The sequence below is a fragment of the Pantherophis guttatus genome, chromosome 1, assembly GCF_059756535.1.
Source record: "Pantherophis guttatus breed Tessera chromosome 1, ASM5975653v1, whole genome shotgun sequence".
Lineage (NCBI taxonomy): Eukaryota > Metazoa > Chordata > Lepidosauria > Squamata > Colubridae > Pantherophis > Pantherophis guttatus.
In genome coordinates, this window is record NC_142063.1 from 288,649,708 (window position 1) to 288,670,811 (window position 21,104).

At 37.3% G+C, this 21,104-nt stretch overlaps 1 protein-coding gene across 4 annotated transcripts in view; it reads right to left on the bottom strand.

Moving 5' to 3' along the window:
• Positions 1-9,179: 9,179 nt before the first annotated feature.
• KIF6 (kinesin family member 6) overlaps positions 9,180-21,104 on the bottom strand; it is a 126,556-nt gene continuing 114,631 nt past the window's right edge. The window contains exons 20-24 of one of the 4 annotated variants that reach the window (XR_004593013.3): positions 20,699-20,731; positions 20,261-20,350; positions 19,402-19,508; positions 12,211-12,652; positions 9,180-9,384 (exon numbers count right to left, since the gene is read on the bottom strand). Coding sequence is in view for 2 of the 4 variants with exons in the window: in XM_034428017.3 (XP_034283908.1) it covers positions 12,636-12,652; positions 19,402-19,508; positions 20,261-20,350; positions 20,699-20,731 (247 nt within the window). In the remaining 2 variants the exon portion in view is untranslated. Of the gene's footprint in view, positions 9,385-10,610; positions 12,653-19,401; positions 19,509-20,260; positions 20,351-20,698; positions 20,732-21,104 lie in introns of those variants that run through there. The other 3 variants (XR_015731483.1, XM_034428017.3, XM_034428018.3) reach the window with 3 other exon arrangements.

Consider the following 21,104-nt stretch of genomic DNA (forward strand, 5'->3'; position numbering starts at 1 on the left):
ACTAGCACTATTGGAAGTTTCTGTACTGCCAGTGACAAATAATAGGGTAAGCTACAGTAGCAATCTCCAGCTTGATGCCTTCCAGATGTGTTGAACATTAACTTCTATAATTCCTAGCTTGAGTGCTGCATGATGCAGATTTTCTTTTGTTTGTTTCTTTTCCATTTCCACAGTATTAGCAATTTGGAACATCATCTCATACAGCAGTTATATAGCACTGATCAGGAACAGGGCACAGCAACTCCTGATGATATCAGAATTAGGAACCAAGTATCCTTCCAAAAATTGCATTTGAAAAATCATGTGCAAATAGGAAAAGTTGGCATAGAAGTAATTAAGGGCAACCATGTTTAAGTCACAGATAAGGTGTCTTGCCATCAGATCCAAGACCTGTGGAAATGGAAAACCAGAAGAGGAACTGAAATGCTTTCCTGCACTGGGCTCACAAGAGAGGTTCAGGTAACCTACTCTGTTTGTGCCTCACTTGTTCTGAGCACACGTGAGAGAGTAAAGAGCTAAATAAGCAATATGTGTCCTAGTGCCAAAGTACAGTAGCAATGTGTCCTCTGTTATCGCCTATGATAGGAGTGCTTTGTTGCCATCTAGACATGTGGTTGCTGTGGAAAAGAGCTCTCTGCATATCATATACACAGACCCAGCTTCTTAGTGTAGCATAGGCCAATACCTCTTCACAAGGAGAAACACCACTATATACTTTATACACAGTGCCTGTTTCTACATGGACAATAGGATTTTTTCCTACTCCAGATGATGGTGCTTGGGAATGTTTATTGTTGTTAATTTAAATTTATTACCTGCCATGTAATACACTCCAAGTGGCACATAAAATTGGAAAATACCTTAACATGCAAAAACATATAAAGCACAAAATAATAAGCATTACAACAACACTTTTTCAAAATATTGAGGTGAATACAGTTTCTTCCTGTGCCTAAATTGTAACCAAGTTAGTATGATCTAACTGAATGGTTTCTAATAATTGAACTAGGCTGCAGGCCTTAAAGCTCTCCATGTTCCTCCTCCACATGGGATTGAAGGCATGAGTGAATGTAAAACTGTTCAACACATGAATGGCCCTGTCAACTTTATGGAAACTTTATTAACAAGAAACACCTGTAATATAATAAAATTGTATGTTGCCAAAATATCAACAACTCTTAAAGAGACAAACCAGTTCAATATTATATACAACTGAGGGAGATACTCCAGTTATTTGCATAAGAAGCCATAACATATAGGCTTAAAAGACGATATAGGGCCAGCTCCTTAGGGGCCCAAATCTTGATGGTCTGGTTTGTCAGTGGGGCCCTTCTCTGATTTGAGAGACCCTTATTCTTCAAGTACTCTGCTTTAGGGGCCCTGATAAATTGTCAATTGTACTTTCATGATATATAGATGTTATTCAGGGAATCTCCAAAATCACAGAATTCCTTGTCCTGGGCAATGGTTATACATTTAAAAATTTTAAGCAGCTCCAGGGGCCTAGAAGATACAGGAAGAAACAAATCAGGAAGCAGTGCAATGTGGATGTTTTCATAACCAATCTACATCATATTCATTTTGATTAATTCCTTTTGTTAGTTATTTGGAAGTCTTTGAATGTAAAGGTAGTATGTAAATTTACTACAAGGAAGAAAAGGAAGGAGAAATCATGGCAGTCAGTCTCAATGGTATGTATGTCTAGCACCAGAGAAGCTTTATTTAGTGAAATCCAGCTTCCAGTGGCTATTAAAATATCTGAGATCCTTCCTTGAATGGCTGGCACTCCTTCATTCAAGGTCTGCACATCGCATTAGTCAGAATTTCGTAGTTAAAACCAAAGTCTGATTACTGGTGTAGAAACAAACCGATTTAATCAGATGAATGGCAGAGATTTCTAATGTGTTTTGACAGGATTATTATCTCTAATGGTAGGAATAAAGTATGTAAAGTATTATGTTAAAAGACATAATGTATTATGTTAAAGTAGCAAGCACTGCTAATCAATCAGTGGGAAATAAAATATATCACAGAGGTGTTTTATAAAAAGAACGAAGACTTCTACATCAGACTTGTCAGGAGATGGTTTTACCATCAGATTTTAGTTGAAAAAAGATGAGGAGAAATGTTTATTTTTAAGAAAACTATTGTCCAGACAACAGAGAAAATGAATATGTCAGAGGATTACAAAGACCTGAGGATTAAAGTAAATTACACAGCCCTAAAGCTGTTTATTCAGAAGAGCCTAACTAATTCTAAAATTAATGGGGCTTCATTCAGATAAACGGGGTATAAAGGTGCAACCTTAGTGCCAAATTTCATTCCCAATGTAGAGTTCTTAGTGTTCTCTTGTCATTTATTGCCAATGATTTATATTTTTAAATTTAGTCAAGAAAGATAAACATTAAATAAAAGTAAAAATTTGCATTTTACCCAGAAGTATTCCATATACCCCCATCTGCAAGGGGCAAATGTTCTCTGATGGACCTAGGTGGCATATAAATTTAATGAACATGAGAAAGTGTGAGTGCCAAAGTTGGTGAGACAAAACTTATCAAAACATAGTACAAGTGCTCTCCGTATTCAAGGCTAAAAATGAATGGTAAAAGTCAATGATCTTATAAGGATAGAAGAAGGACACAAAATTTAAAACTTGGGGCTGTTGTAAAAGGACTTGATCACTTAATTTTGCAATGCCTAATTTTCTCCACTATTAGGATTCTTGGATCAATAATAAAAACTATATGCCTTTCCAAGTATTGTCCTTGACTCTGCTGAATACTGGTTTGAGTTCTTAGCAGGGGGGAAATGCTCCCGGATTGCACCGGATCACCCGATCTGGTAGCAATCTTGGCTGGTGGTTCGGTGATCTGGTAGCGATGGTGGAGTGAAGCTCCGCCCACCCACCCGGGTGTCATTACTTCCTGGTTTTAACCAGGAAGTAATGTATTTATCTTCTGCGCATGAGCAGAATGTTTTGCCATGCACAGAAGATCTGCATGTGACATGTGTGTGCGCTTCCGAACCGGTAAGGAAGGTAAGTAGATTTCACCCCTGATTCCTAAAGAGGAATAGTCCAACCTCCTACTCCCTATAGGAGTCCTAATTCAATCCTGGACAAATGATTGTCGAATCTTTTCTTGATATATACCAGTAAAATCTCAAGTTAATGGACCATTCAAAAGAAGGGGATGTTTGTTATACCTGTAGGTCTATTGAAACTGATTTTATCTTTTGCATCAATTCACATCATTTTACAATTAACATAATCATCTATAATTAACACAAATGGCTTCATTTGCAATAAAATTTTAACAGGATGGGTATAAAATCAGAACAAAAATGTTTCTATTGTATCCAAAGTCCACTGAATTAAATGTATTTTAATTACTAACAAGTATGTCATTTCATTATAAAATCTACATTGTTTCTATCCCCTTTCCTGCCCACATTTTGGCATGCATGCTACCAAAAAAATCAGAGTGCAAATAGTTTTACCACTGCACTTTCATTCGAAAACTGTGTAGTTAATGTTTGAAAGGGTTCCTCTGTAATAAGGCAGCTTTCAGTAGTTCCAAAGACTTTCTGTTCCCAATTATGTTCTTAAACTGTGTGCAAAATCATTTCCTGGTCTAATCAAGCGGATGGATGACTAACAAGCACTGGATCCCAGAATCAATCAGCCAGTCCAGAAAGTAGAATAGATCTGTTCTCCATGCCCATCTCCCATCCTGTTATAGGAAACCTGAGTGAAAGAGGAAAACCAGCCAGTATCAAAACAGCATGACCACCTGCTGGCATTTCTGATTCCTTCGTCTTCTGCTGCAGTTGCTCATTCAGTCTCGTTACATAGACATAATGAGTGGAAAGCACCAACACAATTTCCTGAAATATTGCTCACACAAGGCGAGCCTTCTACTTGCACTGTTGATGTTAGCTGGCCAGAAACTGGGATCTTTTCTTGGGACATCTGCCTTTATAGTGGTGCATATAGTCCACCTCAGTGGTGAAATCCATTTTTTTTTTACTACCGGTTCTGTGGGCATGGCTTGGTGGATGTGGCAGGGGAAGGATACTGCAAAATCCCCATTCCCTCCCCACTCCTGGGGGAAGGATATTGCAAAATCTCCATTCCCACCCCACTCTGGGGCCAGCCAGAGGTGGTATTTGCCAGTTCTCCGAACTGCTCAAAATTTCTGCTACCGGTTCTCCAGAACCTGTCAGAACCTGCTGAATTTCACCCCTGGTCCACCTTCTTTTTTTAAAGCTCTGAAACCAGAAAGATGAGGTCAGTGGACGGTGGGCAGCATATAACATTCTAAATATAGATTTATGCATTCCTCCTGCAACTCCTCCTGCTGGAGCAGGATTTGGATAGCTCCTAAAGCTAATGCACTGTATATTATGTAATCATCTAAAGGACAGTGGTCTCCAAGTTCAATTCCTGGTAGAGGATTTTAATTCAATTTAAAGGATCTCTGCCTATGTAAGTCTGATAAGTCCTGAATAGAAAAAAATTGTCCCTCCATCTGGTTGCTCTAGATCCATGATGGCGAACCTAAGGCATGTGTGCCAGAGGTGACACACAGAACACATGTGGGCACATGTGCCGTTGCCAGCTGCTCTTCTGGGTTCCGTCACATGCATGCACACTAGACAGCTGCTCTCTTCTGAGTTTCGGCACACGCATGCACGCCGGCCTAGCTGTCCAGCACGCATGCACGCGATGGAACCCGGAAGAGCAGCTGGCCGCCATGCGCATGTGCACTGGCCAAATGCTCTCTTCTGGGTTCTGGCACTCTGGTGCGCGTGCATGCACATGACACGCATTCCAGTTTCGGCACTCAGTGCCGAAAAGATTAACCATCACTGCTCTAGATTATGGTTCAGTGTATTGTTTGATTTCAGGAGTGGATTAATTCAATAACCAAGTTAAATATATAGTTTATTTCTCTGTTCTAACCACTTAGACAAAAATGTATAGAAATAAATGTAGATAACTGTAAGAGACACATGACACAGTACTGTTAAAAAATGCTTATTGTTATGTAAATTGGAAAAATGGAAAATAAAAATTTAAAAATAAATAAATATATAGCTTCTAAGTATTAAAGGTATGGGAGTGTAAACGGCCTGTCAACTGGATTGAAAAGTTATATTTGTATATCACTGGTTCATTGGAACATATAACTGCATACACAGAATTATTTTAGTTCTGTGGTATTTTTGAAAAAAAAATAGTCATCTGGAATCATCTTAGAAAAGGCAGGTACCTTGATTAGTCATTTGGACAAGCAACTGAGCACAAAGACTGACATTTCCATTTACATCTAGAGTTCAAGTACCAGTATGTGACACCCCCCTCCCCAAAAAAAGGCTGTTCTTGCCAAATGTATGCTGCCTAGAGTCAAAAGAAGGTGGATTAGGATGAAAAAAGAGGCTAGACATTAGAGTTGTAGAGTGTCTAGAGATGAGACACTTCATTCTTCTGCTGAATTATCAATAAGGAAACTGAAATTTGCCCTCTTTTGTCTGCAGTTGTGCTGCCTCTACATGAAAGCAGCAACCTACAGAGGTACAAAATAAAAACATTTTTCTGTTAGTGCTCTGGGACTACATGGTAAGATTATTTGTCTAAGCTTCTTCATTCTAGGATAGACAATGGCTGGGTAGCGCTAATAATCATTAGTTTGGATAATCTCTGTGAACCCAGACTAGCTGCTCTCAATTCATTGCAGTTTCATTGGCTCAGTGCTGTCCTACGTCTTCTGATCCAATTCAGTTTTGTTTTTGTAACAGATTTGCCATACTTTCTATTTCAGCACAGAGAGGTCAATGATTTCTCATTTTAAATCTCTCAAATTTCTTTTTAAATAATCAATTTTGAAATCCTTCATTAGGAATAACTGCAGTCTAGTTAATTGCTTTTTGATTGGCATCAGATAGCACAACTGAAGCCCTTTGGAAATATTTTAAGTGTGCAGGTTGGAATGGAAAATGGAAAATGTTTTCTTCTGGAGGTGGTTTTTAAATAATTTATCTCCATTGGAAGCAATGAGATACATTTCCATTGGGTTGGAAGCATAGTGAGGAGCTGGAAGAGGGCCTGGGGTCTTCAGTCTGTTTTTGCAGCCTCCTCCCTGCACATCCTGAGGGTTTGTGGGATTCACTTTTCCCATATCAGAAAAAACTAGCCTACTATCAGCTTCTGGTTACTCAGTGGCAGGAAGCTTAATTACTGATTTGTATTTATTCAACACTGAAGCAGGATACTTCTCTACTAAAAAATGAAGACAACCAAAGTCGTAAGCATCCCCCAGCAAGGAATCAAAGGGAAACTTTAACTGTTGGATGGAGCCTTTGCTGAATTGGACTACATTTCAACATTAAAAAAAAAGGTTGCTATGGAAAAAAAAGGTACATCTTGTATTCATTTCCAGTGAAGTGTAAAAAAGCAGAACCCACTCCCAAATGATATGCTTAGAATGTGTCCTTTGGGCTGTCATGGTGTAGCTATTAGAAAGAAAGGAAAGAAAGGATAAAGCTATGAACTATGTTCTAAGAGCAAAATATACCATGTGAGTGAAAGAAGCTAACCACAGCTTGGACTAGGGAGCTGGACTCTATACTGCAAAGAACTTCATGTGAAGCTGTAACTAATGATGAAACTCTTCCTCAACACTTCCTAACAATTGAAGTCATTACTGTATGTCAGGGCTCTCTTCTGTTCAAGTTTGACATTGCCAATGGAAATTGTGTTGTTAGCCTTTTGGAACATTCTACCGTCTCGGGTCAGATCTATACCTATCCTCTTATCCTTCTGCAGGAGCCTGAAGACTTGCCTCTGCCAGTTGGGAGAGCAGGAATTCCCAGTTGGGAGAGCGGGAACTGAATGGAGAAGTTCCATGCTAGAGGTGGCTGCTGGATTGATGGATATCTCCCCACCACCACTTGCTCTCTGCTCTCCACCAGTCCATCTTTTTCGTTACCATATTGATGTATTCTTATTTATTTTCATTTCTGTTATTATTCTATTATTTTACTACTGTTTTATTTATACTTTTTTATTGTTATAAACTGCCGAGAGTAGCCCCACGAGCTCCAATACAGGTAGTCCTCAATTTATGACCACGGCTGAGCCCAAAACATATGTGGTTAAGTGAAAAATTTGTTATGTGAATTTTGCCCCATTTTACAACTTTTATTGCACAGTTGTTAAATGATTCACTGCAATTGTTAAGTTATTGTCATGGTTGTTAAGTGAATCTGGCTTCCTGCATTGACTTTGCTTATCAGAAGGTCACAAAAGGAGATCACATGACCTCTGGACATGGCAACCATCATAATTATGAGTCAGTTGCCAAGCATATGAATTTTGATCACGTGACCATGGGGATGCTGCACCAGTCATAAGTGTGAAAAACAGTCGTAAGTCACTTTTTTCAGTGACTTTGTTACTTCAAACAGTCACTAATGGTTGTAAGTCAAGAACTACCAGTACATGAAAAAGCCTATTCTAATAAAATGAGTATTTTTGTGACACATCTTTGAGGGTTTGTTTTTGACAAGCTCTTCCAACAGAAGATATGCAACAAGACTTTTGAGTACAAAGTCTTTTGAAAGATAGAACATTTATTTGTCAATTGTTTGGCAGGAAAAAGGTAGAAAAGAGGAGGGAAGAAAGAAGCAAGCAGAGAGACTGTTGAATAAACGGAAAATACTGTAGCACTGAGTTCCCATTTTGAAAAAGTCATAACCAGAATTTTCGATTTCTTTTAAAAATGCTTCACTTGTGCAATTCCAGCTGCTGTCTGAAAATGATAATCACACTCTATTCTTGCAATTTGTTCTAACATCTTTGTCATTTAGCAAAATGGTTGCAAATGTGTATGTGAGAGACTGTGAAGATCACTGATTGCCGCCATTTCCTTTAGATAAAATTCTCCAATTCTGTGCCTGACCCTTTTGTTGTTGTTGTTGTTTTTCCCTCCTTGCACAATTGCATTATCTGTTCCTGAACTGCTTTTCTCTGCAGTGCAACACTTTCCTAAAAAGTGCTAACCACAAATTAACAAGTTTGGCTGTGACCTTCATCAGTTAATTAGATGCTCTGTCTTCTTTCATCGGTTGCATGAAACTGATCACACCTTAATCAGTTTCATGCTGAAGGTGTGTTTGTTGTGAGGCCATGAAACTTGGCTGGAAATATACACATTGGTGAGAAAATGGTTTTATTATTATTATTTATTACAGCCATAATAGTCACTAGATAGAGAATAGAGAATAGTCACTAATTGAGTGGCTACTATGCACAGGATTACTCACACTCACACTACAAATATATTTGTGAAATTGCTTTCGTTCAAGGAGTAGCTCCATTAGATGTATCACAGTGTTTACTAAATTTAACTGAGAATGAATTTGAACTATTTTTAAATTTTTTATTTGAACACAGGAGATGGAATCATAATGCTGATTTTAAAACGTAAAGTTAAATATTTTTAAGAGATAAAATTAATTATGTCACAGTCTAAGATGGGAATTTGGGAAGAACATAAGGTAATCAGGTAATTATCTCAGGAAAGAAAACAGTATTAAATGCTATAAAATTGTGACAAGGAATAAATATACTGTAACGTACTCCACAAGGCACATTTTGGCAGATCCAGTTGCAGAAGAGTATTTGGCTAAGATATCAAAAGTATAATTCATAAAACAAATTCATATCTTTCTAATTTTGTAATTTGAGATTCTTCCCAATATATAAATAATTTCAAATATAATTGATTTGTAAAATTAATATTTCTACAAAACTTGAAAAATTAAGAGCATTCTATAATAATATTAACATTAATATAACTATAATGATGAGGATAATATCAATATTACATAAAGATAAGAACAATGGCAACAATGGAAGTTTGGGGAACAAAACCTGCATGGTTCACCAATTCTTTTTAAATTCTTTGCACAGAACCAAAGGGAGATGTTTTTCTTTTTTTTTTAAAAAAATAGTTCTGCTAGAAATATAGCCTCCATTTATGATTTAGCAAAGGCATATTTTGAAATAGAAACAAACAAGTAAACATAGCTCTTTGATATTTAATGACATTAAAGAAAATCACCAAATGCCTCAAGAACTCCCTGCTTTGGTCAACACAATATATATACTTATAAGCTAGAGTAATTCAGATCTTTATTAATGATTTCAATGTATTAGTTTGAAATTACAGTCACATGCATTCACTTTTTGCTTTCCTTTTGCTCCCCTTGCCGATAAGAATCTCAGAAGGGAAAGGTGAGTATGACCTTTATAATCCTTGCTCATCTCAGCACTCTTTTCACCCCGGGTTTCTCTGCAAACAAAGCAGCAATTTGCTCTGGCTGAAAACGATAAATAGTGTTTACTATATTGACAAGTTTAAACAGCCATTGGTTAGATATCATAGATGCTGGTTAGTATTCAGCATGCATGAGAGATTATTTACTAGGAAAACTTTTCCACTGGCAATTAAACTGACTGAAACACAAATATAAACCTGTGCTTAAAATCACAGCTTCTGCTCTGTAAGCACCGAATGGTTTTTCCAAGGAGTAGGGGAATAATTGAAGTCATTTCTATATGTACATTGAAAAATGCAATCCTATGCATGTTGCCAGGGTGTAGGCTCAATTAAACATTGTGGGACATTACTAAGTCAACATATGTCTCTGCTCCATGATTAAAGATCCTTACACATTTAGCAGTTATCCTTTTTAAACTATGGCATTTTCTTCTAAGTAAATGTACTGTCCCGTAAACATCGCTTAGGAGTGCGTGAAACTACAGTATATTTATATGTCCTGGAAAATGTAAGGAGAAATCTGAAACTGTTTCATATGCCTCCTCCTCTTCCATTAATGGGTGGGATGAAAGAGAACAAGCTGAAACTGAATTCAGGAAAAGTGGAAGTTTCCTGTTAGTTAATAGGAAACTGGAGATTCAGCCTGGTTTGGATGGAGTTAAAGGTCCATCATCTGGATGAACCAGATTAGCTTCTCATCAATTCTCAGCTGTTTTTGGATTTTTATAGCAAGGACCACTTTTATACAATTAGAGGTAGTATGTCAGTTGCAACTATTTCAGCTCAGATGTAGCGATAATTATCCATGCCTAGATTACATTTTGTGTGGACTGCTGCAATGTACTCTGAATGGAACTACATTGAAACAGATCTGAAAATGAAACTGATGCCAACTATAAGGATTATATGATGCCATATTGAAGGATCTGCATGGCCAATTGCCTAATAGGCACAATTTAAAATAGTATTACTGATCTTTAGAACTATAAATGGTTTAAGACTATCAAAAACCAACTTGTATGTTTATAAACCTGCTTGGGCATGCCAGGTTGCAGTAGATGCCTTTCTGAAGATGTCCCATTCGTTCAAGGCTATCTTTCTGGGATGTAGGGGAGGATCATCAGCCCCGCTTCCAGACTGTGGCATATACTCTTATGTGTTTGGCTCCTTCTCTCTTTATTTGGAAGAATAACTAGGACACATCTCTTTCACTAGGCTTTTATTAATGAATGAATGATTACAGTGGTGTTAACGTATAGGTTTGAATTTTATTTGTTTGTTTGTGTTTAGATAAGGCTGTGCAAAACATTCAAAGGAAGTTCTTTGCAAAGTGTAAGCAAAGCATCTCACTTCCAAATGGGAAGCACCTGCATCTTCTGGAAGCCTTGGCACGATTGCTTCTTGGGCCTTCCTCGGTTATGCATACCAACGCACTTGGCAAATTCACACTTTTCAAATGCTTTGTACAGTCCTGGCCTACTTTTTCTTGATCATTAATCAATTGTGTACTCAGATTAAGTATACTGGTGGAATACATAAATATGTATTTATGTATTTATCAAATACATAAATAAATTCTGTGCCTTTGGAGAACAGGGTTCAAATGTTTGTCATGAATGGGGAGAAAAAAATAGTAGGTAAATTAGAATGAAATTTAAATGCCCATTACTTGATTTTGTAGGAAACTTGGTATGATTTATCTCTTCCTCTTTTTCCTGTCTGTGGCCTCTGCACTGATTGACTGCCTCTAAAGATATTGTCTGACTACAATTCTGAGGCAGAAGGTCACTGTTCTGAAGACTAGTTGTGCACATTCAGCCTAATTGAATCCTAAATTTTCCTAAGAGGAATTATTTAAACATCTGTTATATGATCAGTAGCAGAAAAGGCTAATGCAGTGGAGAGCTATTAATCGAGCTATAGTTTCCTGGTTACGGAAAATAATAATTCTGCTTTATTGGTCTAGTTCTGGTCATTGCATTTGAAGGAAGACACAGTAATTTATAATGAGTTCAGAGAAAGGTAAAACAGCCTAATGCTCAATCTCCATCTTATGGTAACCATTTCATGGGCTCTCCCCTGAAGGTACATTGGGAGTGAAAATGGAGTTGGGAACAGTGGAGGAGTGGCCCCATTTGTGGCAATTTCTTTCATTGGTTTTACATTCAGAGGACAAAAAAGAAGATAAGACAGACTAGTCCCAATCACCTTTAGATGACAAATGGAATCATTTTAACCCTATTACTAGGAACCATGGTTTAAAATTACATTCAAGGCATCCACCTTTAACCACAGTATAACCCATGGTGAAAGATCACATTTCATGATTAAGCAAATAAGATCTGTATCTCTAAGTGACTAAGTCATTATTTTGCTTTACTCTTATTAAATGAAGATGTTCTATACATCCAGCATACCCAAAGGCCAGCTATTACAAATACTAAAAGCACTTTAATAAAGTATCTTTCCTAGTGGTTTTAGGCTATAGATTCAAGAGGGAAAAAAGGGATATCAATGTATTTTTCTCTTGCTTTAATTATGACTTGTATTAGGCAATAGAATGTTCTAGTAGTTTTTATATTTAATGAAAGGGAATAATTGTTACTCAAATGACACACAGAAGCAAACTTTTGAGCACAATATTCTTGGACAATAACTCTGCATAGAAGAAAAGTCGGTCCATAAAGATGCAGGATTCCACACCTGAAAGGCAATTATAGAAATCTTGGGGAGGGGGAGGGACATTTGGAAACATAATTCAGTACATGATCCCCAAGTATGTTATTTAAAAAATGCTAGCTTAGTTAACAATACTAAATTGTTGTGCTGTACTAAATTACAGTAAGGAAAAAAGGTATTGCTATACCTGCAGTTGTCAGTGAGACTCATCACATACAATCTGAATCCTTCCCAACCTCCAAGTCTAATAAAGCATTCCAGTCCAAAATTATCTCATAAAAGTCTAAGGGAGTCCTTCTGTGTTAGATGAAGAAATAAGGCTTGGAAGCGATGACATTTGAAAACCAATAAAACTCCAATAAAGTGCATTTATGGTTCCTATCACAAGGCTTTTGGCTTTTCTGTTCTTGATGTTCCAAGTTAGAGCTTGTTTCACTTTTTTGATATTATGAAAATAATGCAGACATAGGTTGAGTGCTACTCTTTGCAGAAAGTCATTTTCTCTTTCTCCTACTCTCCCTCCCTCATAAATACAACTGCAATTCCATTTGTCCTAATGTTACAGTTACTTTGTCTAATTTTAAAATGAGGCCTTGCTGCATAAATCAGAGTTTACTTGTCTCCCAGTCCTGAAAAGAGAAGAAAAGGCTGTCAGGCATGAATCATATTATACACATTAATAGTTTAATGATTACAAATCTTTAGAGGTCATCTGAAATCTGGTCTTTTTTAGAATAGTATTACTGCCATCCAGAGAGTGATCTTAGAGACTGAAGGCTGATTATAAAGGGATCCTTTAATGATCATACAACTGTGAAGATAAAATTATTTACTAACAACATAATAATATTCCAGGACAGCAAATATATTAGAATGTAAAGTTACTCAAAAACAATAGTTAAAACTCCAGTTTATTTATTTATTTTTTACAAAAGAGGAAATGCTATTGATGCAGTAGGATACTCCAAGAGAGTATAATCACATGACCACCTTCCTATTTTAATCACTCTGGTCTGCACATCTTTACATTTTAGAAAGCTACAAAATGAGATTTGGTGTTCCTCAACTTCTTTTTTGGTCCATTTGTAGAAGACATTACTTCCACTAACCTATGCACCCCCAGACTGTGTTTTATTCCTATTTATGAAGTTTCTTTCTAAATTCACCAAATTCAGGCCCCAAAGGCCAAGAGATGACATAAAGAAGATCATTGCATTAAAATTTCAAATATCAGAAAAAATGTTGCTGTACTTTGGAATATTCAAAGGTCATGAGTTGAATGACTAAAGTTGTGTTTAGCAGAAAATGGCAACAAATTTGAATATGTAATTAATATCTTAAATTTAACATATAGTAAATATGGACCTGATTTTTGGTACACCACCGCATAGTATAATAGGGCTCTATTTTGGCTACTAAGATAACATTATTGAATTGTTGAAATGTCGGAATAAAAGAATAAGTTAGTTATTCTTATCCCATTAGTACACAGGTGTCAAAATTGCTGCGTCATGTTGCAGGCCTGCATGTGATGCATCCGGCCCGTGGGCTGCCAGTTTGACTTCCCTGGTCTAGTAGTTCAGTATGACTAAATTAACCAAAACCATTTTTCTTCCAGTATTTATTGTGAAGAAACCACATTCTGAGAAATGGCATAGACAAGATCTCTTACTGCACCCTAAATACTATTCAGAATTCTGTTTATTGATGAAAATTTATGTAATAATATTTTGGATGTTTCCAAGGCCATGCAGACTTTTAACAAAAAAATTAAAAATGATATTAAAGAGGGAGGTAAAATTCAAAAGAAGTAAAATCTGCAATGTAAAACAGGGTGAATCATGGAAGATTAGTTAAAAGTTTTCAATTGATAAAAATCTGAGCACTTAAGAAGTAGCTTGCCTGGGTACCTAGCAAGCTCTTCTGAGAATGGCATTTAACATGCAAAACACCATAGCCAATAAAAATGATCTCTCTGACTACTGCCTGTTTATCTCAGATGGTGATACAACTGAGAAGTGGACTGTAATGGAATGACTCAGGTAGTCAGATTCAACAGAGTGGAACTGGCACTGGCAGACAGATCGAATCTCAATTCAATCCCTGACAGATTGCACTCAGAAGCATTACATTAAATAGCATAAGAAAAAGATAAAACTATTACAAATAATAAGTGTAGTGCAATGGGCGAGAATAGTGATCTTCCATACAGTTTGGGAGCAACCATCCAGGTAGGAGTGGAACTTATAATAATTGCATATTTCAACGTTAGTTTATTATGAAAAACACTAGTTGGTGGAATTTCAGCTATGGTTGATGGACTGAAAGCTGCTAGAGGGCAATTAGGTCTTTGAGCCAAAGTCATCTTCCCACAACTGGAACTTCTAAAGAATCTCTTGAATCGCTCTCCCATGCAAATTTATTTTCTTTTGGACCAGGGTTTTAAGCAGTCTGTGAAAATTCAGACCCTCTTAAGGCTGCCTTGCACTTTCTTCAGAAAGAAAGGGATAAAATTCCAAAAGTTGATTGTCTGGTACTATATGTTTGAAAGTGGTGATGTGCATCGTCTTCATTCTGATCAAGCCATCTTCAGGGAATTGGCTTTGGGAGTTTGTGCTCATAGTCAGGATAGGTCAACAGCCATACATCATTCAGCTCCTCCTTTTCTATAAACAATGAAGTGGATTCTAAGATTAATGAAATCAGTTAAGTCCATGGAAGGAGCTTCTTCTCTCCTACTGAAAAACTTTATGAATGGAATGGGCATCCTTTTCAACTATGTGGCTCAGTCCATGACAGAGGTACGCTCGAGCTGGCTTGTACTGATTTAAGAAAGAAATATTGTTAAATTTTCTGGAATTTTGTGAGCTGGTTGAGGGCAGAGCAGAGCTGCTACAACTAGCATTATGCTGCTATCTAGCAGCATAATGGCAGCAATGGAATTACCAGAGACAGTTGTTATACATTTACAAACAAACCACAGGTCTATGAGAAACTATTTTTAAGAAAATGAATTTCTGGAAACCGGGTGAAGATCAGCAGAAATGTGAATGATTTCTTTTTCTTTTAACTGTTGCCCTATTTCAAATTGTTCAGAAATTTTCCTTTGACTCTCTAAAGTAAGTTTTGGAGAGCACAAGTAGCTGCTAGAGAGAGGAGAGTATAGGAAAAAAATTACGCCATTTATCTTCCTTAAAATGCATTATTTACAACACATACTAGTGGTTCTTGAACTTTTCTTTAACATTATCATAGTTTTTATTATTTCAGTACTGATTTCTTTCGCTGTAAGAAATCTGTAATAATTGAAGCAACCCAAAGAATCCATAAGATTTCGCTATTTTATATTAGCTATTTTTATAACTATATCACAGCAAATAATTTCTGTACACTGAACAGATTTTAGAGTTAAATGTTGGAAAAGATCTTGGCAAACTAAAGTTCCTTGCTCAGATATTCCTTGAGATTTTTAAGAAGAGACTGGACAGCCATTTGTCTGGACTTTTATAGAGTCTCCTGCTTGAGCAAGCGGTTGGACTAAAAGACCTCCAAGGTCCCTTCCATCTATGTTATTCTGTAGTTCAGATTGTTCATGAACTACATATGTAGTTGCTGAAACTGACTTTAGAATGGCCTTGCCAGCTTCTCTAATTGTGAACTTCTCCTGTAAACATTTTTCTAATGATTTTACTATAATAAAATTAGATAGGCACATTTAAGGCCAGGTCTACTTTTCTTGCAAACATGCATCTTTTCATAAACTAAAAATTGGGTAGCTTAAACATCAAGAGAATTTGTAATTATTCCATGATCGTTGGGGAATAAACATTTATTCAACCAAATTATATGCTCAGAAAGAATTTAATAAGAAATTCATTAAACTGAGACATATGACACCTTAAAGACTAAGTGAGCAGAATATTTGCTCTGGATGGAGGAGGGTTTTGTAACCTCTCTATTTACACCCAACAATTATTGCTGATAACCAAAGAGATAGATTAAAACACTACTGTGGGATAATGCTAACACCATCTGTCAAGTCAGGTGCTACTAGCTTGATGAATAATGCTGTAATCAGCACTCAAGAGTTGATGGAAAGCTATGGTTTCAGTAATTAGGCTGCTTTTAGATATTCAGTATAATTTGTTCCTGTCACTACAAACCTCTATTAAAAGTAATCTCCTATTCCTTTATTAATAGTTCCCTTTTTACCATTAGGTGATACTGTTGTCTCTGATATTGAGTATGTTTCCTAACCTACTACTTTTAATGACCAGAATGAAATGGACTTTTTTGTCATCTAGGAACTAATTCATATTTGGAATGTGACAAATTTGGCAGACTTAATCCAGGATCAGGGATCATTCTACACTACACAAATAATATAAATTGTAACTAAATATGTTGATGCCTATGCAGTTAGTTTCTACTTATAATTATTTACTTACCTGTAGAAACAGTGACTGTCATAGGAACCAATTTATATTAAAATTCAATTCAGAATAAAGATCTAAGAGACTGAGATAGCTTGTATGAGCATAATCTAAATACTGTTTGTAAGGCTATATAAAAGTACATTCTATGCATTCTTAAATTTGATTAATTTGAACGTTACTTTCTATTGATTTTTACTTATCGTTTTCTCCATCTTTTAGGATATTATCTCACCCTACTTTGAGTCACTAGATTTGAGAAGTATCTATGGTTAACAAAATGAATATGAATGTTAATTTCTTTTTTCTCAAAACAAAATGGTTTTGTTGTATACTCTAAGGCAGTGATGGCTAACCTTTTCTGGACTGAGTGGGCAAAGCTCGTGTGCTAATGTGGGCGAGCCTGAACCCACAAAATGCAATGCAGCCCCCGCATATGCGCCTCACCCCGCGCATGCCCCCCCACATGTGTGTGGCCTCCCACATGCACCCCACCCCTGCACATGCGCGGCAGAGACTCGAAGACCAGCTGGCCGGCAGAAGGCGTGTGCACATGCACAGTGGAGCTGAACTGGGGCAACGGCTCATGTGCCATCAAAGAGGGAGCTGTGTGTCACCTCTGGCATGCGTGCCGTAGGTTCGCCATCAATGCTCTAAGGCATACACAGAAAATCCTGATGGAGCACCAAATTTCCTACTTTTCATTGATATTCGAAAAGATAGCTTATCTGATAGAGATAGCTTGTCTGATAGAGCTTCTCACCTCAAATGACAATATTTACTTGTCATTCTCCATATTAGCATACCCAGATTCTATCAAATTGGCTAAAGAGAATATTATTGCTTGCTCATTAATTCAATATTCTACAATATATTAATGTCTATAGAGGCATTGTCAGGAATGTAAGACATTAAAATATTCCTTTTCTCTCTGGTTTCAAGAATATTTTAAATTATTTTCACAATGTGAAAGCAGCCAACTATCCAACTTCTATTTATACATTTCAGCCAACTAGCCAACTTCCAGCTAGTTAGAAGACATGATGGAAACTCCACAATTTCACAATACATAGGCAGACTCAACCATAGTTTCAACTGGGAACCTTTAAGCATTCTAGACCAAGCCGGCGTCCCGATATAGCCACTGGTGCCATCGCTAGCTATTGGGAGCAAGTCACTGGCCCCCACAGAGAGGGCTCGCAACTTGGGCGTCCTCCTGGACGCACGGCTGTCTTTAGTAGAGCATATGACGGCCGTGGCCAGGGCGGCTTTTTATCAGGTTTGCCTGATTCACCAGTTGCGTCTCTTTCTGGATTGGGACTCCTTACGCACGGTCACTCAGGCACTCGTCACCTCCCGCCTGGACTACTATAATGCTCTCTACATGGGGCTCCCCTTGAGGAGCATCCGGAGGCTCCAATTGGTGCAGAATGCGGCCACGCGGGGGATTATGGGAGTGACGGGGCGCTCCCATGTGACACCCCTCCTGTGCGAGTTGCATTGGCTCCCGGTGGTCTTCCAGGTGCGCTTCAAGGTGTTGGTTACCACCTTTAAAGCGCTCCATGGCTTAGGGCCTGGGTACTTATGGGACCGCCTTCTGCCACCGATAGTCTCCCACTGGCCAGTACGCTCCCACAGAGAGGGACTCCTCAGGGTGCCATCGGCCAGACAATGTCGGCTGGCGACCCCCAGGGGGAGGGCCTTCTCTGTGGCAGCACCTGCCCTCTGGAACGACCTGCCCCCGGAGATACGTAGGATCCCAGATCTCCGTGCTTTTCACCATGCCCTTAAAACTTTTTTATTTCATCAAGCAGGGCTGGCTTAACACACACACCCCTTTAGATATTTTTAATTGTTAATTAATTTTAGTTGGGGTGTTTTAAATTTATTGGGCCAAAATTTGTTTAATTCTTTTTATAAAAAAATTTTAAATTTTGTATGCGATGTTTTTAGTCTTGGCTGTTCACCGCCCTGAGTCCAGTGGGAGAAGGGTGGTATAAAAATCTAATTAAATAAATAAATAAATAAATAAATAAATAAATAAATAAATAAATAAATAAATCCCCAAATCCCAGGGAATTCCTGGAAGCTTGGCATTCAGACAAATCAGCCATCAACATAGAGATAAACCACATTTACACACCATTCAAAAGAGACAATAAAAAAAGTCCTCTGAGGAAGTAAATTCTGAATTTAGTAAATAGCATTGGGTCATTCTCTTCTACCAGTTATTGGATAGACATATTCCACACTATGTTTTCTTCTCTGTAAAATGATTCCTACACCAACTCCTCTGAAGTGACCTTGAATCACTCTGGTAACTGTATGCCTTCAATACTTCAAATCTATCTAATTTCAACTTGACTTCCCACTCATTGTTCTCCTGCTTTTAGATTCCAGTACCATATATTTCTTACAAACCTTTTAGCCCATGGCTATCAAACTCGATCACGTCATGTGGCGTATTGTGACATATCACATTTTTTTTCCTTTGCGGAGCTAGGTGGGTGTGATCTGCACATGAAAGCATCCAGCCTGCGGGCTGCCAGTTTGACACCCCTGTTTTAACCCTTTTCAGTTTATCCCACCTGTGAAAGATTCTTTGTGAAAGACCTTATCTGGTTTTCTTTCAGCTCTTTCCCAGGTTCACTACAAGTAAAATCTAGGAGATCACATAATACAATGGCAGAATTTGCTTTCTTGATTCCATCACATTATTTATAAATTATAAAAGGACAGGTTCCTGTCGAAAAACTATACCATCTAAAAGCCAAAACAAATATGTTGAGAGAGAAGAGGGGGGAAACACTGTTAATGATAACTATTACATATTAGTTACATATTTCAGTGTAATTCTCTGTTTTCTTTTTATAAATCTGGATAACACTGAATTTTTAAAGCTTATACAGATCACTTGGTCAACTAACACATTTAATAAGAATTACCTTTTTTATGTAAGAGGTTCTTTCTAGCTCTAATGAAAGCTATAATATCAGCATCAGTTTGACGATCTCCTGTGAAGGGGATGGTAGAACTTGGATCTGGTGAAATCCTGAAATAACCAAGTGCATTTTTCAGTTTTCTTTGCTGTTCCAGACCGAGTTGGATATTGAACTTCCTTATGCAGAATATAAATTTCACCTATCTGAATTCTGCTTATTTATTTTATCTGGCTTAAGATAGAACTCATTGACAAGTTCCACTGAAATGAAGGAAGCTACCTATTTTTTAAAATTCTAAAACGTTGCTTTGGAACATGGGTGTGTATGCCGGGAGCTCCTTAAAAAAAAGACATATGCTCTTCTATATCTATCTTCTTCCAGCTGTCCTCGTATGCCCCCAAATACCTTTATGAATTCAAATCTGAAGCATCGATGGTTGCAATCAACAGTGCCTGGGGGAGTATGAGCTCTCTTGTCTTTTCTTAGAATAATCAGTTTTAAAGCAAGAATTTACATGTAATCGTTCTCCATGCAATCAGAAGCCGCAGCTGACTGCATAGAGTTTCCCCAATTTAGATCATCTGGCCAATTTATAAACATCTGGATGTAGATGTGACAACAGCAAGGGGCAGCATGCACAGCCCTATTCCCCTTCTGTTCTCTTGTGACAAAGGCAGCTTCAGTGAATATTCTAGAATCTAGATCAGGGGTCTCCAAACTTGGCAACTTTAAGACTTGTTGACTTCCAACTCCCAGAGTTCCTCAGCCAGCAAAGCTCTGGGAGTTGAAGTCCACAAGTCTTAAAGTTGCCAAGTTTGGAGAGCCCTAATCTAGATTCTCAAAAGGTGTAACTACTGCATACCTCATTTTTGAATCTGAGTTGCTGAGTCTGCTCACGCTGCTCTTCACAGTTGACTCTTCATTGGAGCTGGCTCTGCTGTTATTTGGAACCCTGGGAACAGAAAGAGCTGAACTCATTTCAGGTGGCTACAACAAAACTGTATTTTACAAATGGTATTTTCTACCAAATAAGTCAATAAAAATTGAAAATAGTATTTAATTTTATAAAGACTCCAGTTCAAAAACTGGATTGGTGTGATACAGTCAGCAATATGATCACAAATCCTTCTTTTAAAGACTTAATAAATGGAAACTGAGATGCATTAAATATTGTAGCATTGTTTGTTTTGCTAATGCTGTCCCAAGGGAACAATAAGGATGTTTTCTTTATGTATCTAAACAATAGTTATTCTGCTGAAGGTCTACTTATCCATCATGCTGTTATTAAGTTATTACGTACATTGTGTGAACATTCCATTCTGCAACCATATATCTAGAGAAAACATAATTTGCTTTCATGAGATTCTTTCTGTAATTTACACTTGAAAGCTATACAATAATTGTTAGTCTAACCGTAGAGCTTTTATTATGAAAATAATTCTAAACTCTGCTCAGTTACCATTTAAATTCACGAGGAATAGAAATGAAGATACTGAAAATTTAAATATTTTGACAGCTGACGACATCAAATTAGCTTTGTCATCTAAATACATTTCTTAAAACGACTTCATCAGCCCATTTAGCATTGTTTAAAATAATAATTCAGTCTAAACATTTTTTAAACACTATAATGCCTTCCGTCACTCTAATTCAGTTTGGAAGAACTCAAAACACAGAATAAAGTAGTAGTAGGGTTCTTTCACTGA